General features: G+C 43.3%; 1 protein-coding gene across 1 annotated transcript in view; it reads left to right on the forward strand.

The window, feature by feature from the left end:
• Positions 1-27224, forward strand: part of TAOK1 (TAO kinase 1) — a 3628992-nt gene that overhangs the window by 611039 nt on the left and 2990729 nt on the right. The window contains exon 5 of the mRNA XM_044054451.1: positions 12657-12758. Coding sequence (XP_043910386.1) covers positions 12657-12758 — 102 coding nt within the window. The remainder of the gene's footprint in view (positions 1-12656; positions 12759-27224) is intronic.

The following is a 27224-nucleotide window of genomic DNA, read 5'->3' on the forward strand; positions in this document are numbered from 1 at the left end:
AGATGGATGCTGAACTCCCCAAATTACAACTTTTTGCTGCCACTTTCTTTTTGCACCAAATTAAAAATCTCGTCCATTTTGAAAATTAAGAACAGGATACTGATCAGCTTGGTATCCCCATTATTCTGAAGTACTTGTGTGAGCTGTTCAGCTCTGGGCTGGCTTACTGTTCTATCAAAGGGAATTTGTCATCCATCTCTGTGTTTACCTGTGGAGTCGCCTCGTTCTTCACATTGAGGTTGAACAGTTTTTAAAAGGCATCCTTCGCATTAAGCCTCCAGGAAAATCCATTCCTCCTCCTTGACGACCTGAGTTTTGCACTGGAGGAGTAAACTCTCTTCCTGTTTGAACCTGACTCTTCTGTTTCTTTATGTACATGGAAGACAGTTAATGGCTTTGAGCTCAGTCAACAGAGTCTGAGTCGCAAGCTTAAACTGTTCTCCATCCTTCCTGAGTTTTCATAAAGACAGGGTTTCTGTTTGGGCAAATACTTATTTTATCCCTAAAGTTGTAAATAGTCTTTAAAGCAGTAAATCCATTTACCAACATTTGTTTCATAACTCTGAAAATAGAGGAGACAGAATTGTTTTACTTGATGTTCACAAGTAGTGAAGATTCTACCAAAACCAATCTAAACTCTTCAGAAGATCTGATTAAATGTTTGTTTCCTGTGAGGGTTAAAATATGGGATTTCCTGCTTAAAATAGAGCTGTTACCTTTTCAGGCGCCTTTTTCAAGGGTTTGGATTCAAGAACCGTTTTAGTAGTAGTCACCTCATCTTCTTTATAGACACCTTTACTGAGCACTACAAAAATAGATGCGTTTCCTAAGTTCAAAACAGACATTCAGCAGGGTATTCTTGACTCCAGTTCTATACCTCTGTCCTCCTCCAAGTCTGTATAAAAGCTCTGAGAATCTTCACATTTTTGATAAATACTGTAACAGGGCTTAAATGAAGGCCATGGTACAGTTGTGAGAACTTGCCATAATAGTAAATGTTATTGTTTCACTGTTGCAGTAATTCCTTTCTTGCTGTTGAAGCCATTGGCTGTCCCAAATACCAGAGACTTTAATCCCCTCCTCCTGGCCTGGCAAATGCCCCCCTTAGGGTCTAAGGGTCATAGACTGGCACTATATTTTCAGTTCTTTGTTGCCATTGGAGCCTGATTGTACTTTGCCATGTTGTTGTTTGGTCCGAAGTCAGAACTTTGAACAGCAAATATAAGTATCCCTTTGGAGAATGATTTTTGTCTCTCAGCAGTTGACATCTAATAGAATTTAGACTAAGCTGAATGCTTGCCTAGAGTTGGGGAAAGAAATCCTTCACTGGAACTGTCGCACTTTTTTTTCCTGGGGCCTGGAGCACAACATGCCCAGCTGTCCCCAGTGTCCTTGTTTAAATCCCACCACTATAAAATGGAGGGCTGAGTCTTTAGAAAATATTTAGAGAATGTAAAGGAGTGTTAGTTGCAATCTTGCCCTGTATAGATTTGTCTGTCAGGCTGAGCTAGGTTTTCCTTGTAAGGAGGAGAAGATTCCAGAGAGACAAAGGGTTCCAGATGGCAGCAGGTTGCCATCCCATCAGTACACCTGGCCTTGTGATAGTTGGCCGAGTGATGTTTGTGGTATCCAGTGGCACCTGAGGCCTCTACTGAGGCACTTTTTGGAGTCTGCTACACTGTCACCCACCTCAGTGTCTCTGTGGACCTAGGACTCTGGGAGTATGATGGTTCAGGAATGCTCTGCAAATACCAACTTCTGACTTTTGCTTCATCTCTGTCTTGGAGAGGGCAGTGCGCCAGAGTTTCAAAGGAATTCTCATCTGACCAACCACAGGCCATGGTTGCCTGTCTGTATCCTTTGCTGACTATATCTTATACCATGTGCAAGTCTGAGTCCAAGGCCAAACAAAAGAAGTCCGTTTCCAGTTTGCTTCAGCCCAGGCCTTCTAGGTCCCAGGCACACCATGCCTTTACCTACAAGGACCTTGAGGGACTGGGTAGGATCCCTACTAGAAGATCTTCCACTGGAAAAAGGAGGGAAAACAATACCCCTGAGCATTCTGATTCTTATGGCTCTGAGGATGAACTAGCATATGCTGACTGTATTCTTTCTGGGTCACATGCTGACTTTGTCTGCTGAAAATCTTGCCTCCGCTTCACTACATGAGGATTTTACTTTTGGAGAGACCTTCACAAGATCAGAGAATTCTTCAGTTGAGAAGCTTAGGATTATTCCCAGTCTAAGAAGAGAGTTGGGAAATGTTTTTAGACTTCCTGAGCATAAATCACTGTCCATTCCCCCAATATTACAGGTTGCGGATGTTGATACTATTTCTGACTGTTCCAAAAGCCTGACTCCCTTCCACCTGCCCCTAGGAAACCAGGCCATTTTTATAGGGTTCTGGATACCCATTAACATCATTTCAAGAACCTGGTTGTGATCTCCTTTGGTCCCAAGGGAGGCAGAGGCAGCATCTGGAGAAATCCTGCAAACGAGCTGGTACAACTCATTGTGCAGTGCGCACGGAAGAGTCCTGATACTTTTGAACCATTCCCACGGAGGCCAGACAAAATTTTATCCCCTCACGAGCAAAATCCACACTGATCCAAGGGCCTCCCTGTAGAGACTACGGTGGTGGCGGCAGCCACTAGGAAGGAGCTCGCAGAGGAGAACCAGATTGTCCACCTCCCCAGCAGGGAGTCTCTGGTGGTGGACAGGTTAGGTAAGTGAGTTTTTGCCTCATCAATCTTTGCCATTAGGTCTTTGAACTATTTGGCACATTTCACTAGGCTTCAGAGAGACCTAGTTTTGGAACTCTGAAACCTTAGCAGGAGCAGTTTCTGAGAAGGTATGTGGCAAAGTTGCCTTGCAGCTTGCGACCCTGAATTCCATATCCAACTCCTCCACGCAGTTGATTTCTTGCGTTACTGAAGGAGCGGCGGGTTCAGGCATTGTCGTGAGACATCACTCCTGGATGCGCCTTTGTGACTTTGCAGACCCTTTTAAGTCTTCCTTTCTTGCTTAAGTGGATGCTTTGCTTTTTGGCCTGAAAGTGAAAGACACGTCGGCCAGGTGTGAAAAAAATGACAAGACCCTGTCTGCTGTGGGTGTACGTTTTTCCACCCCTCAATGACCCTACTCTAGGAATCAGAGGAGTGGAAAGATGTGGCACAAGAAATCTCTGGGTCTTTTCTGTGACACATGTGGCAAGTTTACTCCCTGGGGCAGAGGGGGTAACTCATCTGGAAAATGTCCCTACAGAGGCAGAAGGGGTCTGCGTAACCAGGGATCCAGTGATTCTTTCTCTTGGCACCCCTATCAACGTTCCTGAAGAGCGGCTAGATTGTTTTCCTCTGGAAGCAGTCTGGAAGGCATCAGAGTCATCAGACTCATGGTCTGTTGAATCAGAAGGGAAATCAATTTTTTGTCTTTTAGAGGGGGAAGGCTGGCTTCCCCTAATTAGAGTTATAAGGTCTTAGCTATTCTAAGCATTTGTTTCTGTGGCATGGGAGCTTGAGCATGCGCTTTGGGCATCTGTTTTCTAGGTGTAGTGTGAACTCTGGGCCTGAAAAAACTCAGGTACTGGCACTGCAATTCATTGTCATGCTTGGCTGAAACTGTGATTTTTGAGTACAGCTTTAAGACATCCTTCCTGAATGCTCCGTATGATGGATAATCTGTTTTTTGTTTTTTTTTTTTGGTCCAGAAGTTAAATATACACTGTCGGAGAGCAATCAAGAGGGCAAAATGCTTTCTACCTTTGGAGTTAATTTTTCTAACCCACAACAATCTAAACCAAAGGGGAGATGAACATTTCTGGTTCAAAAAAAGGCCAGCATTTTTCTTGACTCCTCTCTTGACAGCTCCCAGTAGTAGAGGGTGAACCCTAATGCACCCCCCCCCCCAGGGGCAGAGGAGGTCCGCAGATTTGACGGTACAGAGGTCCACTCTCTGACACACTTCACTTTCAGCTTTCCTGAAGTTGAGGGATACTTATCCCTTCACCTTCAGAATTGGACAGCCATCACATAGGATTCTGTGATTGGGAATTGTGTCCAGGTTCTGTGTAATTCCATTCTTGTCCAAACCAAAACCATCTTACAAAACTTCCATGTGTTCCACTCTGTCAGACAAGAGTTGTAGCTCAAGAAATGTCCAGGCTGCTAGAAAAAGCATCCAGGAAGTCCCGCTTGACCACAAAGTATCCAGAGTCTATTCATGCTTTTTAGTCCTAAAGAAGAACCTAGGGCCCATTTCAGACCTTAGTAAATTGAACACATGTGAAGCAGACAAAATTCCAGATGTTTACAGTGCAGTTCATTCGTACTCTCCTCAGAAAGGAGGAATGGATGTACTGTGTAGACCTTCAGAATACCTACTACCACGTGAAAATCGCATGGCAGTTCCGAGCGCGTCTCTAGTTATGGTCAGTTCTGGGCATTGCCTTTTAGTCCGATCAGAGCCCCCTGGGTGTTCAAATGCATGGTTGTGGTAGCAGTTCATCTTTGACTGGAAGGGTTCCAATTCTTCCTGTACCTTAATGACTTGCTCCGTACTTCAGTCACAAGAGAGTCCTTAATCCTAGTGAGAAGCTATTTTCTCCACTTGTGTTGATCCTTGGGCATCTCTGTAAAGTATGAAAAGTATTTGCAATCCACTCAAAACCCGGAATTCATAGATTGCAGTTTAGATACAAAGTCTCAAATTACAGGTTACCACAGCCTAGGCTGATTTCTCTTCAAAAGCAGGCACAGGATGTTCTCAGTTTTCACAACCCATCAGAATCTGATTCTTTTAATTACTGGGCTCCATGGTGGTGGTCTTAGTAGCCTTGGTTCTTCATGCAAAATTCTTTGAGGCTTCTTCAGTGAACACTCTCTCTCCAATGGTTCTTGTTCACCACCTGATCAGGTTATTTACTCTGTGTCGTCATCACATTTCTTGGATGAATTCCCCCTGGTTTGTCAAGGATACTCTTAAGTATTTCCCCCACCTACTGCCATATTAACCACAAACTCCTTCCCATTAGTTTAGGGGTAGGATGATCCAAGGAACATGGTCCAGTCTGAAGACCCATCTTCACGTCAGTGTTTTGGTATATGGGGGCATTCCTCCTAGCATTGCATGTACTTCGGGTGTAGTCTGCATCCACGCAGACAACACCTCAGTGGTCTGGTCCATCAGCAAGGGGGGGGACCCCGTTCTTACCTACTGTGTCAAGAGGCCATGTGAGTGCAACAGTGGACATTGTCTTCATGGTGCTTTCCAATAACACACATACCATGTCAAACCAGTATTGTAGCAGCCATTTTGAACAGATGCATTCTCTCATGCCTAATTAGTGGTCCTTCAACAGTGCTGTGGTGACAGAAATTTTCAGTCATTGGAGCTATCCTTGCTGCAGCCCATTTTGAAGTGCAGAAACTACTTTGCCTTCATCCCTTAGCAGAGATGGCTACAGAGGGACACTTGTCCATATTTGACCTCCTAATTTCTTATAAGCCTTTCCTCCAGTATCCCTAATAATGAGGTTTCTACAGAGCATTTCTCTGTACAAAGCAACTGTAATTCTCATTGCTCTGTCCTGGTACCGACAAATTTGTTTCCCTTAACTGTGGCCTCATCTTCTGTGACCACCATGAGTCTTGGATACCAAACTGGATCTCTTGTCTCACCCATCCAGCGAGCCATATCTTGGCACCAAACTTACTACACGATTTCTTCAATTCCACTGATAGCCAATGATTTCTTTTTGCCATCTAAGCTGGTTCAAATTTTATCTGCCTGACAGAGACCATCCACTCTGAAAATCTGCGAGAGTGAGTGGGAAAAGTGTTCTATTTAGGCTACTGACAAGGAGCTGGATCTTTTTTTTTTTTTTGCTTCCCTTCCACCTGTACTGGACTTTTTGGCAGACCTTTACCATTCAACTGCAAGTTATTCTACTATCAAGGTACAGCTAGCAGCCATCTCAAATTCTCATATTGGCTGAAATTCCTCTTTTTACAGCATCCCTTAATTTCTAAAGCATTTCTCAAAAGGTGCATTTATTTTGAGGCCACCACTTGAACCATCTACCTCCTCCTTGGGATCTAACTCTGATGTTACGGGCCCTCAAGCACAATCACCCTTTGATCCAAATTTTGCCAATGTGAAGTTCTTTCTTAGAAGACTCCGTTCTTGGTGGCGATAACTTCTAGATGAATCTGAGCTGCAGGAATTATCTTGCGAGCATCCTTGTTTAATTTTTTGAAAAGACTTACTTGGGAGAGCTTAACCCTACCTTTGTACCTAAAATAGTTAAGGCATCAGCCTTGAGTCTGTCTGTATTTCCTGTCTTCTTCCCTAGTCACTCCAACTTGGGGTATATTTTTTACATTTTAGGTGTACATCGTCAACTGAGATTTTATTTGCACTGCACAAAGACTTTGTGAAAAGATAATCAGCTATTTATGTCCAGTTCTAAAGCAACATTGGGGGTGTAAAATTTCCAAAGTCACTTTGTCTAGATGGCTGTCGTGTTACGTTACTTTTGTCTACAACTCCGAGGGTTTATTTTTCTTCAGCCAAACCAAGGGCATGCTACAACATAGCAGTTTCTACCTCTGTTTGCTTTTTCATCAGTGGAAGATCTGAGCAGCAGCAACATGGTCTACAATGCATACCTTTGTCAAACAGTACAAACTGGTATCCCATTTTTAGATCCAGAGTAGCTTTCAGTTCTTCTTTTCTCAAAGGTTTACTGCCATGATGCCACTTAGGAATCATAGTGGCTAGGGAATCTGCCCCATAAGTTGAAAGCATCAGAGGGGACTACATAGGATACAAAACTTGTGTATTGCCATGATGCTAGATTCCTATTGCCCCTCTCCATCCTTCTGTGCAACCTTCTGTCCTTTCCACTTTTAGTTTTCACAGCTTTTCGGGTTTCTTGTCCTGGAAGATTGACGTATCTTGTCTGAAGCCTTCCTACTATCCTTGAGTTCCCTTCTTCCAGAGTGCATCCCATCTGTTTGTTTGGGCAAAATCAATCTGAAGAGTAATCTTTCAGTGTAACATTATGGGAGAGAGAGAGTGTGTTCTGCAGAAGCTGTGAAAGTTTTTTGCTAGTTCATGCCTACCTTAGTGTGTAAACTCATAAGTCGAGGTGAACAGAAAAGGACAAGGATTAGTGTTATGGTAAATACATAACTTTATTGCCATTGGACTTCTGAGCAGTGGCTAGACTTATTTTTTTTTCAGGCCTTGTGTATTACATTTATGTTTTTCATTGCCTTTCTTTACTTCCCATATGTCTTTTTAGGTGAAAATTGATAGTTTTTTGCTGAGTATGCAGACTCATGCAAGTGCAAAGCTATCCTTTCAGTGTGTGATATGCCACCATCACTCTACTTGCAGTCTATTTTACAGCCCTGTAGGTGCTGTCTGACTTACCTGTAGATTGTGTACTGTAATTTTGGCCTTGGTTTTGAAGTTCATTTGAGTTTTTCCTGGAATTTCTGTGCAGAGTGCAAGTACAAGGTGCTTGGCATATTGCACTTGTCTTTACTTGAAATGTTAAATGTAAAATATTAAAGCAGAATAGTAAATACTGCTCATCTTTGCATGTTTGCCTGGTGGAAGAATCATCCACAAATGGTGACCAGTTGTTTTAACATTGTTATCCATTAAGTCTAATATTTTTCCTCAAGCTTTCAACACTTGCATCATTGTGAGGTACAATGCTTTAAAAGGTTTTACCATGCTGTTTCAGTTTTAGGTATATGTTCTTCGTGTTTCACTGTTGCAGTCATCACACTTGGGTTATCTGACTGCAGGTAGCCCTCAGTTCACCCAAATACCAGAGTCTTGTGATTTCTGCGTCGGATGCTGTTGCCTCTTCCATGACGTCAGGTCGTAGGGGTATAAAACATGCAGCTGACGCCATTGCATCAGCTTTTCTTGCCGCACGGGAGCCCAAAGCAGAAGCAGTTCGCAGGTGCCGGTCGGCCGCTACCTGAAATTTTCGAGTTTCAAACCTGTGGTCTTCTAAAGCTAAGTACCCCATTGGAGATTCTTTTTTCTTGCTCTAACCGATGTCAGAAAAAATGAACAATTGTCTCGCCTGTGGAAAGCAAATACCTCACAGAGATTTTCATTCTTACGTCGTCACCTGTTTAGGCCCAGACCACGACGTCCCTCGCTGTCAGTTTTGTGCCTTGTTTAACGTCGGAACTGTTCGTCGGGCTTTGTTGCTAAATTCTTTTGCTCTCTTTCACTGTATTCTGAAATGGCTTCAGTAAGCCATCCAACTACCGATCTTCCGAAAAAAATGTAAGGATAAAGACAGAGACAGACCGCATAGGTCCAGAACTGCTATAGATGCTTCCGTTAAGGTAGTCGCCAGTCTGCCGGTACTCAGTGAGGCACCTTCGCAGCTCCTGCTACCCGCTTCTACAGATTTGCAGTCCTCTACTGAGATCCATTCCGAGTCCAGTATGCTGCAAGATGCTTCTTCGATTATGGAGCCTGCGGATGTCTCTACCTTGGATCGATCTGGATCCTCTTTGCAGGCACTGGCTTCTGAGGGTGTATTCTGACCTTCCGATGTTTGTATTAAACCGACTACTTCGTTTCAGTCTAAAACTGAGTTTTTTCAGGCCCAGAGTTCGCACTACACCTAGAAAACCGATGACCAAAGCGCATGCTCAAGCTCCCATGCCACAGAAACAAATGCTTAGAATAGCTGAAGACCTTATAACTCTAATTAAGGGAAGCCAGCCTTCCCCCTCTAAAAGACAAAGAATTTATTTCCCTTCTGATTCAACAGACCATGAGTCTGATGACTCTGATGCCTCTGATTACCAGGACATACCCTTATCTACCTATGAGGATTCAGATGCAGAGGATTCCATTCCCTCTGCCTCCCCTCCATAGGACTTTTCTTTTGGTGAAACCTTGCATACCTTAAGAGAGCATTTCTGCTGGGAATGCCAGGACTACTCACAGTCCAAAAAGAGACTCAGAGAATTTTTAGACTTGCCTCAGCACAGGCCTCTAGCTATACCCCTGTCCTGGGTATTGTAGATGATGTTTTCATGTAATCCAGTCTTACTCCTGATACTTTACCACCAACTCCTAGAAAGCTTGACAGATACTACAGGGTACCTGACTCACAAATTTCTCTTAAGAATCCCAATGCGGATCCAGAGACCATTTCCCAGGGACCTAAAGGTATTAAGGCTACTGCAGCCAAAAATCCTACCCCTTCAGACAGGAATTCGAAGACTTTGGACAGATGGGGCAAGAAGATCTATACCTGTGCAACTCTTGCCATCAGGGCTTTAAATTGCCAGTTTCACATGTTGAAGTACCAGCAGCATATTATGGAACTAATTAAACAAAAAATGTTGTTGCTTCCAGATTTTGCAGAAAATAAAGATTTGTAAGAGTTACTGCATTCTGCAAACCAAGTCTGTAAACATACTTTGCAGTGTGGTTATGATGCCTTAGAAGCATCTTGCAGGGCTGCTGTCACTGGGTCTGTACTGAGAAGGCATACTTGGCTGAAGGAACAAGTCTTGCCAGGCCATGTCAAAGCAAAATTACTAGATGCTCCATTACACCAGGAACGTCTTTTTGGCACAAAAGCAGAAGAGGCTCTTAAAAAGATGGAAGAAAAAGCTAAATCTATGCAAACTGTTAAAGATTTCTTGCAAGTATTGGCCTTCAAAAAACTGGTCCTTTCCAGTCCCTACCAGGTTGTCTCAACCCAAACCCAGGGGCAACAGACCACCAAGGCTACAGTCTCAGGGTACTGAGAGATCTAAACAATGGCGTGCTCCCCCCTCAAAAACCGTGAGTGGTAAGCCACCTCCTTATGGAAAAAATTCACAATGATTTGTATATCATCCGTCCCAGCCATGCCCAAGTACTTGCACCCCTAGGAGGAAAGCGTGCCCTGCGTGCAAAAAAACGGATGTCCATTACCCAGGACCGATGAGTCCTAAACATTGTATCCCAGGGATACAGATTCTACTTCCTCTCACTGCCAACCCCAAGCGGGTTACCATACCTTCCTCCAAACCAGTGGGCAGAGGCTCAAAAGCAAGTACTTTCTCTTCTCAGTATCAGGGCTATTCAACCTGTTCCAATAGAGCAAAGAGGGGACAGGGTTTCTACTCCAGACTGTTTCTGTTGCCCAGAAAAGAGGGCTCTTGGCGCCCTGCCCTGGACTTGTCAATTCTCAACACCTTCCCGTTAGTCCCAAAATTCAGAATGCTTACACTAAAACAATTGCTTCCTGTGCTAGCCAAGGACTCGTAGCTAGTCACCCTAGACATGAAAGTAGCTTATCTGCACATCCCCATAAGGGAATCTTGCAGGAAATGTCTACGTTTCAGGACAGGCTGTATGCACTGTCAGTTCTCTGCACTTCCCTTTGGCTTATCTACTGCGCCCAGGGTGTTCGCAAAGTGCCTGGCTCCAGCCATTGCATACTGCAGGCAGAGAAATGTTCATATTTATCCATACTTGGAGAATTGCCTCATTCAGGCGGACAGTCAGGAATTGCTTCTTCAGCACCTGGCATTTATAAAGAGATTTCTAACTTCTCTGGGGTACACCATCAACGAAAAGAAATCCCATCTGGTGCCCAGCCAATAGATTGTATTCCTGGGAGCAAGCTTGAACATAACTTCCCAGATAACATTCCTTACTCCAGAAAAGCAGGTTTATTTGACAAACTACTTCAAACTAATGGCCACCAGTACCCCGCTGTCTGCAAGAAAAATACTGCAAGCCCTAAGGTTCATGGCCTCATGCATTCTTCTAATTCCATATGCAAAACTGTATATGGGGAAACTTCACTGGTACTTAAGTCTCTGGTGCCAACATTCTCAGGACCTGGAAACAATTATTCCTATCATTCCTTGTCTAAGGGCAGAGTTCCTTTGGTGGGCAGAGGCTTGCAACCACAACAAGGGACTCCCTTTCACTCAACCCTTCGCAGCCCCAACCGTGACAACAGACGCATCAGACTATGCATGGAGGGGCTCACATGGCTGGCAAATGCATTCAAGGCAAATGGAGCCCAGGACATATTCATCTACATATCAATCAAAAAGAAATGTTAGCTGTACAGAATGCTCTTACAGCCTTCAAAAACCTTATCCTTCCAGGACAGCTCTTGATAAAGACAGACAACACCACAGTTATGTGGTACATAAGCAGGGGGAACTCATTCCTACCCACTCTGCAGGTTAGTCATGTCCCTGTGGAACACAGCCTTGAGCAACCCAAGTACACCTGCAAGCTCAATTCCTGCCAGGCAAACAAAATTCACTGGCGGACGACTTCAGCAGAAATCTGCTGGACCCACACGAGTGGAAACTGGAACCCAACTCATTCAAACTTCTAACCCACAGGTGGGGGACACCAGAGGTGGACCTCTTTGCCTCCCCTCAAAACCATCAATTGAGCAAATTTTGCACCAGAAATTCCCACAGCCAAGCATGGAAAGTGGATGCCCTATCCTTTACATTGGAAAACCTATCAATTTATGCCTTTCCCCCTCTGCCCCTCCTCTCAAAAGTACTACTCAAGATCAAACAGGACAAACCAAGGCCAGTCATTATTGCCCCGGACTGGCCCCGCCAGCACTGGTACCCGCTCCTTCACAGTCTGGCAACAGTGCCACCCTGGCACCTACATCAAACCCCCTCTCTGCTGTCCCAGCAGGAGGGGCAGATTTTGCATCCCCAGCTGCAAACCTGAACCTTGCAGCCTGGCTTATTCCCTGAATACTCCACCAGCAACACTCAGCAAATGGGTGCTGGACGTCATCCTTGAGGCCTGACAGCCTAGTACTAGGAAATCCTATTCGGAAAAATGGAAAAGATACTGTTCTTGGAGCCAGTCTCAAGGAAAGGACACAGCTGTGCCCACCTTACCTCAAATCCTAGATTACCTAGCAGAGCTGCTCCACAAAGGCCTATCCTTCTCTTCTATTAAGATTCGTGCGTCTGCCATCTCAGCTCATAATACTGAGCCACCTCTCTTTTCTCACCCTCTGGTCAAACAGTTCCTTTGAGGAGCTAACAATTTAAGACCCCCAAGGAGAGTGCCCACCCCTGCCTGGGACCTTAACTTTGTACTAGAGAAGCTCACGGTTCCCCCTTTTGAGCCGCTGCTTCAGCACAGTTAAAATTCCTCTCTTGGAAAACCTCCCTCCCTCCAGCCCCCTGACTCTTCTATGCTTTCTACCTTTCTATCCTCCTTTTGACCATATCTTATGGCTATGGTATTTACTTTTCACTGGAGGTGTTCCACACCATGTAATTGCTTCCTGTTTTGGGGGCTCCTGACATCTGGGGCAAGAATAACTGATGTAATGGCATTGGCTGCATGTTTTATACCCCTGACAACCTGACATCGTGGAAGAGGCGACAGCATCCGACGCAGAAATCCCAGGACTCTGGTATTTGGGCTGACTGAAGGGCTACTTGCAGGCAGATAACCCAAGTGTGATGACTGCAACAGTGAAGACACTCTAACATCTACATTTATGGTAAGTGTACACAACTGTATTTTCTTTATCCTTGGTTGTTGACCATGTTCCTTTCCTTATACTGTGTGCTCTTTAGTAATATCTCTTAATTATTTTACCCTTACAGAAGTGGCAAGATATTATCAAAGAAGTTAAGTTCCTGCAAAGAATAAGGCATCCAAACAGTATAGAATATAAAGGTTGTTACCTTCGAGAGCACACGGCATGGGTAAGTACTTGCAATGATAACTGCTTAAATGATTTTCAGTAAGTGTGGCTGAGTTTGGATCCTCAAAAGTAGGGAAGTACCTGCTTGTTTCTAGTTATGAGTAGATATCATCTGCTTGTGCATTTGGGAATCTTTGTTCACATTATCTTCCTTATTGCCTTAACGTGATGCTGAAGTCTGACTGTATCGAAGTAGATTTGGCATTCTTCCATTTAGTATGGAGAGAGAGAGAGAGAGTATTCCCTTACAATGACTTGTCAACAACAAAAAAAGTGATTCCCACTAGATGTTTGTCATCGAGCAGTGTGTAGGATAGTGCCTCATCTGTCTTTGCAAAGATGTTTGAAATGTACTGAGTGGCAGCTGCTGCAGTAGTCTTTGTGTAAAACAGGGTGTGAGAGGAGGGTTTGAGTTGTACACATTTGGTTCTTTCTGGTGTAGAGTGGTATGCAGGAGATGAATAAAATTGCTGGAAGCAGTGTTTTATTTGCCCATGCTGTTGCTGGGAGACCAAGTCAGTAATTGTAACCTTCAATGGTGCAGAGTAGGCTTGAGAATACAGTGCTTTAGTTGTGGAATAAGCATCTTTGTTTAATAGTGAAGATTCTTTGGGTTGGCACTAGCAGCTCTGCTCTTTAAAAGGAGGTTGTATGTTCTCTCTATGCAGTAGATATGATTACAAACATCTTAGGTGGGTTTTATGCAGTTTAATTTCCTTGATCACATTTCCCTTTCATTTATGAAACTGGTGCTTTACTGCCAGGTTACTGAAGTACTGTCAGCTAGCTTACTTCAGACATGTATGTGACACCTTCATGGGAACCTTAAGCTTTGAATTTTATGAATGGCTTCTTTGCACCATGATACTTGTCAGATGACTTTTTTAAGTAGAATTAACTGCTGCCTTCTTTTAGCCAGCAGGGCTTGTAATACCACACCAGAAAATGTGATTTGATTGTGCTTGGCTTGAAGATGTTTTGGCAGAAATAAATATCCTGTGTTTAGGATTCTGCCTCTTGCTGTCTGAAGCTTAAGTGTGTCATTTAAAATGCAATTGCACTATAGGAATGTGGTATTTGTGTCCAGTGGGCATATAATTGCTCATTTGAGTGACCACTGTTTGCTCTCATCTTTGGTTCTTATTGGCATAGACATCACTGGATTTCTTTTTCTTTTTTTAGTTACAAAATGTCTGGGAACATTTGATACCAGTCTGTGCACCCACTGATAAATGGTTGAGTGTAAAGAGAATTTGTCAAGAGGCCACTTTTAGAGATTATTTGATAATTAGGAGGCTGTAGCAGCATTTCTGTAATGCTTTGACATGTAACTATATTATTTTAATATTCTCTAATTTATATAAGTATTTTTATTATTGCATTAATAACATTAATTTGCCTGCACGGTCTTTTAAAGATGTGAAATCACTTTTTAATGATAAAACTTAAGATGTAGGAAATTTCTCTTCAGTTTTCTCCAATATGACCTAGTGTACATTGACCTAGTATCTTTTTTGGCTTATTTAAATGCAGGCAGGTTGTAAAGAGTCACTTGGCTACATAATTTGCCCTTTATTTGAGAAACTGCTGTTTGCACTTGCTGACAGCCCCCCCCCCCCAAAAAAAACACACTATTCCATAAAAGATTGTTCCTGTCTTAGTGTCTGTTCATTGTTTATGAACTCCTTTAAATTTTCGGGATGGCTGTTTTATTCATCCTGATCTTCATTGCATGTGTCTCTCTCCTATTGGTTTCTGTTGCATAACTTGTATGTCAAGGGCCATTTTTATTACACTATTCTAAACTACCATTGTCCTTTTAGTCTGTATACTTCTGAGGTCAGTAATACTGCACAGAAGCCGCTCAGTAGAGTTTAGCCAACTTTATTTTCTAGTGGTAGTGCCTTTTATTCCTGTGTATTTCAGTATTCCACTCACTGCCTTTCTTGCTGCTTTCTTATAGTGTTTATTAACCATTTAAGCCATCTGGTGCATTTACTCCATAGGCTCAGGCTCATTTTTGTCTTTAGTTCCTGCAGTTATGACCCCCCCCCCAAATGTGTAGTCATTTCTTTGTTTCTGACAGATATTTTGCATTTTAACCTGTCTTGTTTATTTTAGATTATTTTGTCCAGTCTTCCCCAAGTCTGTTCTGCAGATCAAGATAATGATTTAACTAGGCAGGAAAAAAATAACACTGAGACAGAGAGGCAGGAAGAATAAATGGTGAGATGAAGGCAGTGCGACAATAGCTAGAGCGAGTTGAGGTTATGGAATGCTTGAAGGCTAAAGTATCCAAGCACATGTTTTTAAGTGATTCAGAATCAAAATGGTTATTACTGTGGTTATTCCTTTATGGAAAAAGAGGTGATTTTTTTTGTACATGACAAATGAGGTGAAGCCATAATAAGGTGTATGTTTAATGGCCTTGTGTGTGTGTGTGTGTGTGTGTGTGTAGCAGTGAAAGTCTGATAATTGGGTACTTTGGTAGAAGACATGTTAAGGAATATGGTGGCCAATGTGATATAGCCACAACAGATTTGTTAACAGAGTGAAAGTAGCTTAGAGAGAGAGGTGAATAATAAGAGCAGAAGTGAGAAAGAATTATGAAGAAAAATGAAGAAAGAGGGGAACTAAAAAGATTACGGCAGAAGACAAAGATATAATAGAGAAGACTAGTCAAGTATTGGTCATTGCAAGCAGAGATTACATATAAAACAGTCTGCAGTGGAGTGAACAAGCACCTGTGGTCAGTTGATTGAGAAGAAGGGTAGTAGACTAGCAAGCTGGTAGAGTAAGAAAAGGAGAGGTATATACTACTGAGTTAGAAAACAGGAAAAAAGGAGGACTATACAGAGTTTCATTTTTTTTTTTGTGGGGGTGGTCATCTCAAATCTTAACATATACTGACTTCGTCACCAAATAAACATCTGATCGTGATTGTATTGTCAAGCAATTTTTCCCTAAATCACCTAGCATTGGTCTTCCTTTAATGGGCTTTAAAAGGCTGGCTTGACGGATCTCATTTTCATTCTGTGTGTTGGGTACAAAAGATTGCAAAACAAGAAAATAATTTCCTTTTGTGATCTTTAAACTGTAACTGTACCACAACATTCCGATGCAAGTTGTCTTTAATAGTGGTGGTGTTATGAAAAGTGCTTTTCTAAGGTAAATATGTAGTGTTATGGGTGGGGTTACAGTTAGCATGCATTACTAATTTAGTGCAGGGGGGCTTCATGCCCTTGCACCATCTTAATAAGGTATGCTAATCCTGCTCCTACCCCTAACATTACACCTTACCTTACTAAAGCCCTTTTCGTACCATTACTACTACACAAGGCACACATGTATACACCTAAATTTATCTGTTTATATTGCCTTTAGTCTGTGTGTAACCCGATAACACTAATGTACATACTAAATCTGTCCCCTTACCTAACCCTAAATGTTAAGTTGTCCATCTCTCCTTCGTTCTTGCTGTTTGGGTTCGGAGCCGATCCTCTGCTCCGACTCTGCCATCTTCTATAGCTCGAGAGCTATTTACTGGCTCAAGGCTATCCCTTATCCCAGAATGCCCAGCGTCAGCTACCCAGATCTCATTTGCCACTTCAGCTGCGAGGTTGCTTCCGTACTGGCTCAGGCTTAGTATAATCTTTTTTCTATTACATATTGTTTTTCTTCAGAGTTTGTCAAGTAATTGTCTATTTTGTGTATAGATAATATTCCTTTATCCCTTTTTTGCATTCTTGTGTATTTTAGTTTTGTTGGCCGTCGCTTCATAACTCTCAGGCCTTCTGTTCCCTTGAACTCATTTAAATTAGAGAGTCCCCCCCCCCCCCCAAGATAGCCGTTTAAATTAGAGGCTTTCCTTCTATTCTTTAACTGTAAAAAAAAAGTCTATTTGTTCTTGTTTTTTTATAGTATAGTTAATATAATGTCTAAAGATACTAAGGTATCTGGCTTCAAAAAGTGTGACTCAAGCTGTCAGAAAATGTCTCTGACAGATGGGCACACTAGTTGTGTTTGTTTGGGCGCTGTTCACCTGCAGGACTCCTGTTCTATATATCATGTTTAGTCCAAGGGTCCTGCAGGACCGCAAAAACAAATTAATCCTTCGGGGATTATTGAAGCCTCAGGATTCTCCGGCTAAAAGTACTCAGCCAGCGAAATCCCCTAAGTCTGTCAAGCTTGTCGGCTCCACCTTCGGAGCAGACTCCTTTACTTGACCAACCAAGTATGTTGGTACTGGCTGGCACTGACAAGGCAACTCCGTCTGCTCTATCTGCTGTTTTGGAGCCGTCTCTGAGCCATAAGAGACTGAGGTCGCCATCCTTGAAAGTCCATCCACTCGGCACCTCAGTCACCTTTGTTACAGAGTGAACGTAGCCATCATTCTTCCCACTCCTCTTGATCATCTAGATTATCAGATCATGATATGGAGAGAGTAGTAAATAGGTTGCTTAAGTCGCAGGCACTGGCAAAAGTTCTGTCTAGCCCACCTCAACAGGAATCTGCTCCAACTGCCTCTATTTCTAGTCCTCCGACTACATTTAGTTCGGAGCCAGAGACCATGGATCCGCAGGCAGTAGAACCTTCGGCTCCAATGTCTGCTCCGATTACTTTGATTGTACCCTCTATCGAGGGATCTGGTTGCGGAGGCGCTCTCGTCTGCTCTGAGGGGGGGGGAGTGGAATTGGACCCTTGTCCGACCCCGTTCTCCCCCTCGGAGCTTCGGCGCATGTGAGCTCGGCTCCAACATCGGCATTGGAGCAGTCACCCTCGATGCGGAGAAAGACTCCTGTTTCTTTGGAGCCGGAGCTTTCTCTGCCTAGAGGTCTGGACGCCTTCAAGGTCATGCAGAGTGTGCTGTTCCCCGAGACAGCTCTACTGCCTGCTCCATCGGCTCCTCCCCCCATGATGTCTGTGCCAACCTCTACTCCTCCTCCAAACCCCAAGCGTAGGGAACCTATGCCCCAGGACACCCCATTGGGTGATCCCTCTTGTTCCGAAGCCTCCCCTGATCACTCGGAGCCTCCCTGGAAGAAGTGCAAGAGAAAGCACATAGACTCCCCTGAGTCTGTCACTTCAGATACAGACATGGATGAATGGGAAGGGTCCCCAAGGTCTCCCTCTGAAGATGTTTCCTTTTTGGACATCTTTGAAATGCTTAGACAGAGGAGGGACTATACTTCCCTAGCCCCTACCGAGGACGAGTCTGTATACCTGGACGCATTCAGTTCCCAACCTTCCACCTCCTGGGTATCTCCTCCTTTTGATCCACTTATGTCTGTAGTGGCTCGAAAGGCTTGGTCAGCTCCAGATTTTGTGGAACCTACTCCGAGGAGACAAAAATTTATTACAGCCCCCCAGGACAAGCAATTCTTCTCCAAAGGTGTGCCCATTGATGCCATGGTGGTAGCAGCAGCCACCAAGAAAGAGTTAGCAGAGACCTCTTCATCTGTTCATCCTCCGAACAAAGAGTCTCAGACGATGGACAGATATGGAAAGTGAATGTTTGCTTCAGCGACCTTTTCAATGAGGTCCCTGAATTATCTATGCCATTTTACACGTCTTCAAAGGGATCTCCTGAAAGAGCTTGGAGAATACCCTTCAAGATCCTACAGCCCAGGAAGCACCAGCCGAAGTAGCTTCTCAGCTTGCGACTCTTAATTTCATAGTTAACTCCTCCATGAGGCTGATTTCCTATGTAGCCAATGGAGCGAGCAGAGCCACAGGGACAGGTGTGGCTCTCAGGAGACGTGCTTGGATGCGGCTGTGTCTGTTTGCGGAACCCTTTCGAGTGTCCTTCACCAATATTCCCTTTGATGGCTCCTTTCTCGTTGGGCCTCAGGTGAAAGACACGTTGACCAGGTGTGAGCAGGAAGGCAAGACTGTCTCTGCCATGGGAGTCCGTTTTTCCACTCCTTCCAGACCTTATCCCAAGGGTCAGAAAGATGTGGTTCTGAAAGTCCCAGGGACCCTTGCCTGACACACATGGTGAATTTTCCCCCAGGGGCAGAGCGGGAAACAACAATAACAGACGCTGCCCTCGTGGCAGAGGGGGACCACAAAACCAGGGTGATAGAGAAACTTTCTCTGCCAAACCCTTCCAGCATCCCTGAAGGGTTGCCCGACTGCTCACCTCTGGAGGTAATCTGGGGAAGACTTTCGCTGTACCCAAAAGCCTGGCAAAATATAACAAGAGACAGATGGGTACTGTCCATCATATCTGGAGGTTACAAAATTCCCTTCCATCAATCCCCCATAGAATCGAAAAAGCACATCCCAGATGTCCCACCCAATCTAAGGGATCAAGCAGTCACAGAAGTTTCAAGACTGCTAGAAAAAAGAGCCATTCAAGAAGTCCCCACAGACCAGCTAGGATCCGGAACTTACTCAAGATTCTTTTTAGTACCAAAAAAGACAGGGTACTGGAGACCAATACTGGATCTTGGCAGATTGAACAAATCTGTACAAAAAGAAAAGTTCCAGATGGTGACACTGCAGTCCATTTTCCCTTTATTGGGTCAGGACAGTTGGATGTGCGCGATAGATCTTCAGGACATGTACTACCATATCAAGATGGACAGACGCCCCAGGAGATTTCTTCGCTTCCAGGTAGGGGCCAGTCATTACCAGTTCAGAGCTCTGCCCTTTGGTCTCACCTCAGTCCCAGGGTGTTCACCAAGTGTATGGCAGTAGTCACGGCTCACCTGAGGCGTCACGGATTCCAGGTGTTTCCCTATCTAGACGACTGGCTCCTGACTGCTACCACCAGGCGTCAACTCTTAGAGGCACGGGATTATACACTCACATCATGCACTCAACTAGGCATTACAGTAAATTTCGAAAAATCTGCCTGGTTGCCCTGTCAGTTTATTACATACATAGGAGCAGAATTAAACACAAAAGAAATGTTTGCAAGATTACCACAGGAAAGAGTTTCCACTATTCGTCAACAAGTGTTAATTCTAATCCAGAGCAAAAGTGTTCAAGTCAGACATGTCCTCCAAGCTCTAGGCTCCATGGCAGCTGCCATTCTTCTTGTCCCATTAGCGCATTTCCACATGAGAATTCTTCAGTGGCTTCTTTTCACGCAGTGGTCTTTCCAGGAACTACCCATATCTCACATGATCCTGATCACAGAAACATGCAAAAGGCACCTTTCTTGGTGGATGGTCTCCCCACTAGTAATACAGGGCAGACCTTTCATACAGCCCCCTCCGGTAGCCACAGTGACCACGGATGCCTCCCTGATAGGGTTGGGTGGGCATTATCTAGGCAGGACAGTCCAAGGCACTTGGCAACCTCGCGAGTACCATCTGCATATCAATGTCCTAGAAATGAGAGCGGTTCTCCTAGTGTTACAAGCCCTTCAAGACTGTCTTACTTCTGGGACCATTGCAATCCAAACGGACATGTCAGTGGTGTGGTACATCAACAAACAGGGCGGGACCAGGTCTTACCCCTTATGTTGAGAAGCACTGTGGCAATGGGCGATTTCCTCCTAACATTTTCTGATAGCAACGCACATCCCTGTGAAATCCAACGTTATAGCAGACAGGCTAAGCAGAGCTATCCTCATGCCTCACGAGTGGTCTCTGAATCAGGAAGTTGCAGATCTCACCTTCCACCTTGCTGCGACCTATTTGCCACTCCTCTCAACAACAAATGCAGCAGCTACTTCTCCCTACTTCCTCTTCCAGGTTATATACCCAGAGATGCTCTAGTCCACGATTGGCCTCAGGGACTCCTTTACGCTTTTCCCCTAATTCCAAGACTTGTACAGAAAGCATAATCGTTTAGTTGCAAAATGATCCTCATTGCTCCATATTGGCCTCGACAAATATGGTTCCCGTTCCTACACCTCCACCTTCTGGATCAGCCGTGGATTCTGGACCCGTTTCCAGATCATCTGATTCACCAATCAGGCGGGTTGCACCAATCCCTTCAAACTCTCCAGCTCACAGCTTGATTACTCCACTTCCAACCTTAGCCAGGCTTTCTAATATCTCCCCAGCAGTCCGTGATATTATTGTTTCCTCACATAAGTCTACTACGAGGAAAACGTATGCTAGTAAATGGTAACCGTTTTCTTACTGGGCAGAATCTAGAAATTTGGATCCTTTCTCAGCCCCAATCCATGATATTCTTAAATTTCTAACACAGCTTTTTCAGTCTGGTGCGGCTTCCGCTACCATTAGAGTACAACTAGCTGCCATTTCTAATTTTCAAATTGGTATGTTTAATTGTAGCATAATGTCTCATAAGCTCTGCAAAGCCTTTATGAAAGGAACATCTCTTCTTAGACCCCCAGTTAGAGATCCTCCCCCTCCTTGGGATCTCAATTTAGTTTTAGCCTCCTTAATTTTGCCTCCCTTTGAACCAGCAGCATCATGCTCTTTAAAATTGCTTTCTTGGAAGACACTTTTTCTGGTTGCTATCACTTCAGCTAGACGTGTCTCAGAACTTCAAGCATTATGTGTTCATCCTCCTTACCTGGTGTTTCACAAGGACAGAGATTATCTGAGGACCAGTCCATCCTTTATTCCTAAAGTCTGCTCAGAGAACAATTTAAATCAATCCATAGATCTCCCAGTTTTCTTTCCTAATCACAACAACAAGGCAGAATACAAGCTCCACCAATTGGATGTACGCAAACAATTGTGTTTTTACCTCCATAGAACTAAGGAACTAAGTCAGACCAGTTATTTCTTTCTTATGCTTTCAAAAAACAAGGCCTTCCAGTTTCTAAAGTGACCTTATCCAGATGGTTATTTGATGCTATTGCCTTTATCAGTTACAAAATAAAGAGCTACCAGCTAAATCAAAAGGTCATTCCACTAGAGCATTGGCCACCTCTGCAGCTTTTCAGTCTAGGTTGCCCATAGACTCAATCTGTGCAGCTGCCCCCCCCCACACTTTTATCTCTCATTACAAGGTAGATATGGTCTCCCGGAGCAGAGCTTCCTTTGGTTCTGCTGTTCTGAAGAGTTTGTTCCAATGTGCCACCTGGGATTTTAGGTGCTAGGGACGCTGTCCCAAACAGCAAGAACGAAGGCAAGATGGACAACTTAATATAAAGAAGTTATGTACCTACCATAACGTTCCATGTTAGTTGTCTTCATCTCGCCTTCCTTCTTGCGTCCCTCCCTCCTTCCCCCTTCCTAGAGGATTGTGAGGAGTTCCCTTTTGTTTTCACTGGCTGTGAGCATCTTTTATTACTTCACATGCCAGGTAATTTATAACTCTTTCCTTGTTTAGGTGTATTAGACAACCAGTTTTAGTAACTGGTTACTCTACTTATGTCTAGTGTGCGCCATCACAAACTAGATCTGGGTAGCCTCGAGCCAGTAAATAGCTCTCGAGCTATAGAAGGTGGCCGAGTTTGAGCCGAGGATCGGCTCCGAACCCAAACAGCAAAAATGAAGGCGAGATGAAGACCACTAACATGGAACGTTATGGTAGGTACATAACTTCTTTTTCTAACCATAACCACAAACAGTTGCATGCACACACCCACCCCGAATACAAAACCCTCTTACCTCTTTTGGCAAAATGAATGTTCTCTAAAACTTAACATTCACACAAACAAACCTGCAGTTCTCTTTATTGAACAAATGAATGTTTGATAACATGAATGTCACCTATATATAAAAAGTATAAAATTTTATGAGTTTGGAGATAAGAAAAAAGATTGGGAGCCAGCACATTGAAACTAAATATTGTTTCCCCGTCACTCAAAATGAGTTTTTGTGCAGGGACTTGTCCCCTTGCATCTCACACCCCTGCTGCTTATAAGTACGAACTCCAAGATCATCAAATAGTGTAGGAAAGGGAAAATCAGTCTAAAACTTGGACTAGGTTTAGGATAGACCTGCAGCTTCCAGATGTGCCCACACTGTCGCACGTTCATCCTTACACAGTACCACATTTGAATTGACTTCAGATAGGGATGAGTTTTACTTCATTATAATTCATCTCCTGTTGTGAATTGAGGAATCCCAAAAGCCACTTTGAGAGAGAGTTGAAAAGTAATGAGTCCACCCATCTAGCCTCCTGTGGCTTAGATCGCCCCTTTTTAGAGAGGCCCTCAGGCTCATGAGTATCAACTGGGACTGATTTTCATCCGCTCTCCCTTCTCTTCCAGAAACAGTTGATGGAGTTGCTTAAGAAAAAAAAAACGAGAAGCCCAGGGATAACACAGTGCTGGATGACTCCTCCCTTCTGTGCTTGCAGCAGACAGTCCTGCTTCCATCTGTGTTGCACCTCTTAGGCTCTATAGCAGACACAATTGTTATTGTTCCATTTGCATGCCTAAGGATGCTAGTGTTAGTGTATTAAAGGTGTTTGGTAGGTGACTGAAAGATGTTTGTTGTTTGACTGCTTGTGTTCATATGGGATTGTTTGTGGTGAAATTCTTGTCACGGATTCCTGGCCTCAAGTGGTTTACAGATGTCATTAACTTTCTGGTAAACCTCCCTTTTTGCAGTCAAACTGGGCTCTAATGCAGCTGACAGATGCTTAACTTGCGGGCTGAAGAGTTTGCTTAGGCTCCTTAATGGTGCAAGGAATGCGTTCTCTTGAAAGGAGACGTTGAAGATACAAGGTCTAAAGTGCCATAAAAACTTGTTGCTGTGTCATTGTCTTCTATCCACTTAACTGGTCTGTTATGTGACATCTCAACAAGCAAAAGCTATGTTTGCATTGGAAATAGACTGGAATAATTATTTCAGTGTTTTATATTTCTAAGGAATTGGTCAAGCTGGTGGGTGTTTTGGCTTCATACAACCTTCTTTTGGAGCTGCAGATTCAGAGGCTATGTCTGGACAGTGTTCCCCAGAAATGGGACATGCTGGAGATCAGTCTGTTTTTAAGGAGATTGGGTCCTCCCACTTTTTGGTGTGGTTTAGCAGGGAAGGGAAATATAGCAGTGAACTTACTCTCTGTTGTATGACATGAGCATTTGCAGTACGCATTTCTCTTCTGACAGTTTCAGACCTAATTATACACACAGTTCAGGGAAGAAAGACCATCTCTTTCTTTAGCCCTCGATGGGAGAGAATAGTGTGGTTTCAGGCTTTAAAGTTCATGGCAGTGCAGCAGAACTCTCTTCTTTCAAGCCAGTGTTTATCTGGAAAGTCTGACTCAGTAGTATTGGCACAGGGAGACAAGTTCCAGTGCAATGTAAGCAGTGATGTATGGTTACGTTGATGTGTTTTATGTATAGAAGGTTAAAAAGAAGTCTTCCACAGTAACAAATATGATTGCAATCCTTGTTTAATAATGTTATAACAGTTCAGAAATAGGATAGTGCACAAGTTACAAAATACAAAACAATTGTAGAGAATTTTTGTGGTTGAACTTGGGTAAGTTAGAGGAAATGAAATAGGGGAAAAAAATTACTGTTATTTTGAGTTAGTGTTAGATGAAGTAGTGAGTGTAGAAAGTAGTAAAGCTGGTTGGCAGGGAGGGTAAGTACAGTTGAAGTGTAATAGATGGTACTTTGTATATTTCCTTTATTAAGAGTAATTGACAAGGAGAATCTAAGATGTAGTGTGAATGCTTAAGCTAATTAAGGTAGTAGGGGAAAGGTGATAAGATATTAGGTGTGACGTCCCCAATGAGGGCCAGTAATCAAGGAATCTAAATCTTCACCACTGACACTGTAGAGGGCCGTGCACTTGAAATACAAATGGATACACTATTTCCAGATGTAGACCTCTCTGCATCAAGCACAATTTCTCTTAAGAGCACACAGGGCATACACTCAGCCCAGGGCCTGGGTGTGTCTGTATGTCCCCAGTAAGGCTCTCCTATGGCACTGTGAAACCAGTGCTTTGTGTACCTGCCCCAAGTAGCTGACACACTCACACTTTAGGGATTTAATTTACAGACACACACACACACACACACACACACACACACACACACACACACACACACACACTCTGTCTCAGTCTCTCTCTCTCTCTCTCTCTCAGGAAAAGCTGATACAGATTACCCGCTCTACCAATTTTGCCCAGACTATAAGGTAGATTCACTGCCACCAGTCAATTACTGTAAGGATCTTAAAAGGGTATCCATTTATGCTGAGTGATTTTAATACAAATGGCAATGCTGACCAAACAGCAAGGCTTTCTGGAGTTGCCAGAGTTATCACCAAATACATGTGTCAAATTCTCTCAAAGCATAAATATTTTCTAAAAAGAACCAGCCACAATGAAAAGTTTAAATATATACAATAATAAAAGATAAAAGAACAAGAAAATACTAAATATATGTTTGCAGTAAACCACAGAGTTCAAATCCCAGGAAATATTGAAAAAAATACAGTTTTTCCTTATTTGCATGAGTCTGTCAATCTCTAAACTAAGCTTCACTATATTCCTCACTAAATCTAGGGGAATTGCTATTCCCTAATAACTTGATAATGCAAGGCACAATGAAATACGTGAGCAGTCTTTCTAGTCAAGTTCCCAAAACAGAATACTTAATACTCACATTACTCCTTGTAAGATATAATACCCAAGATGGCTTGTAGAATGACCTCATCTAGTCACCTGACTCTAGGTTCTCACAGTATCCACCTTTGAAGCTGAGACAGGAATTTAGCATAGATTGCTATAATGCACATCTAAATGTTTATGGCAGTGGCTGGGGATTCCCCTCTTTTTACTGAGCTAATGAACAAAGGTTTCTTCCAGACCCACTGTCTGCAGTCTTTTTCAGCACTGTGGGTGCCGTTTTAACAGCTCATTTACATTTCCCTTAATTAAAGTAAGCTATCTGGTTAAACTCTGCTGTCCCTGTATCCTCTATTAAAACGTCTACATTTAATTCAGTTACAGTAATGCATGTGCATTTCTTTTCATTCCAGCAGAGTACACTGTTGATGCATTTTAACACAAGCAAACCTCACAAATACATTTTCAGCACAAGCATCTGTACAAGTCAGTTTGATGTACAAGTGACATATTTACAAAATTCCAGCTAACTGCATTGGCACAAGTTGTACATCCACTGCTCTACTTCTCCTGGCGTGGCTGGCAGTACCTCCTATTGTCACATTAGTCATGCAACATAAATAAAGGTGATTTAGTAGTTAATACGACTAGGTGATGTGTAGATGTTGCAGATGTCCTTCCTTATCATTGGTACAGTATTCCTTACTAAAGGGATATTCTACTGAGGATAGCCATATATTCAGCCTGCATACCAAAGCCTTAAGCCTTTCTAGGTGCGGTACATCAGATGTATGTCCTACATTCAGGATGTAAGGTACATAAGTGATGTACAGACTCCTAATCCTCAGAACTTCTTTGCTGCCAGTCTGAATGCTACTTTTTGAATTTGGTGTGAATGGTCATTAGTTGCATTGTTCCAGCTACTGAGCCTCTGGCATGTAAGTACCCTGTTGGGGGCAGCTTTCTTTTTGTTGGTTTACAGTTTCACATGTTATCCAGAAAGGGGAAATGTGTGGGAGCCAGATTTCCCCATAAAGATAGGCACAAGTATTTTTTCTGCCTGGGTGAAGACAGCGGTCATACTCTGTGTGCAGTTTATCAGAATTTTGTACCAAAGATCCTTCTTAGCCATTTGTTGTTGTTTTCTGTTTATCTAAAGAACCAACATCTGAAGTTTGTTGCCATGGGTATCATGGTTTCTGAATCTGCACATCTGGGCATTCAGGTGCCTCTTAAAAATAAGTCTGAAAAGATGCATTTAGAGACTTCTGCTGTTCAGCCTTCGCCCAATGTCTGCATCAGCTCAGATGAAGGACCAGAGTGCATTCTGGTTCCATTGCCAGCTCTCTCTGTTAAGACCTAGTTGGAAGCCGACACAGGGTTGGTTTCTTGCATGTTTCCAGAGGATGAACATACTTTTGCTTCAGATGAGAAAGGGGAGCTGTGGCTGATTTGTTTTGGAAGGGTCTAGGGGAATTCTGCAGATACTTAGTAGGGAAAAGGTTCTTGGTTTCCTCTTTGAATTTAGAGCCCTGAATCACATGAACGTGTTAGGGCTGAGATTCCTTTAAAGAAAATGCAGAAGTCCAAGTGTATAGCTCCTTTGGCCAAGAATCCCCATGAAAATAACAGGATTTTACTCTTGAGTCTTCTAAAGCCCATGTAGCTTTGAGGCTCACCCCCTCCTTATCTGCCTTCTGCTGTTCTTTTGAGGGTACTGTTTCTCTGGATTCCCCTATTGAGGAACTTCCCACTTACAATTGTGTAACCAGAGGAGAGTTTCCAAATTTCTGAAGTCCGAAAGAGGTGGTATGCCCTTCTGCAGATGGGTTCTCCCATGGCTTCTGCATTCCCTCCTGTATTAGAAGCCATTCTGGATGCATTTACTATTGTTTACCTGACATGTTTTTCAAAGTGCCTGAGGCTTAGCAGTTTTTGTGTAAGTATCCCTTCTGTGACTCTTTAATCATTTCTCTCTCTCTACTGACAAACCTTCCAAA

The sequence above is a fragment of the Protopterus annectens genome, chromosome 13.part0 (genome assembly GCF_019279795.1).
Source record: "Protopterus annectens isolate FY-2018-M chromosome 13.part0, PAN1.0, whole genome shotgun sequence".
Taxonomy (NCBI): domain Eukaryota; kingdom Metazoa; phylum Chordata; order Ceratodontiformes; family Protopteridae; genus Protopterus; species Protopterus annectens.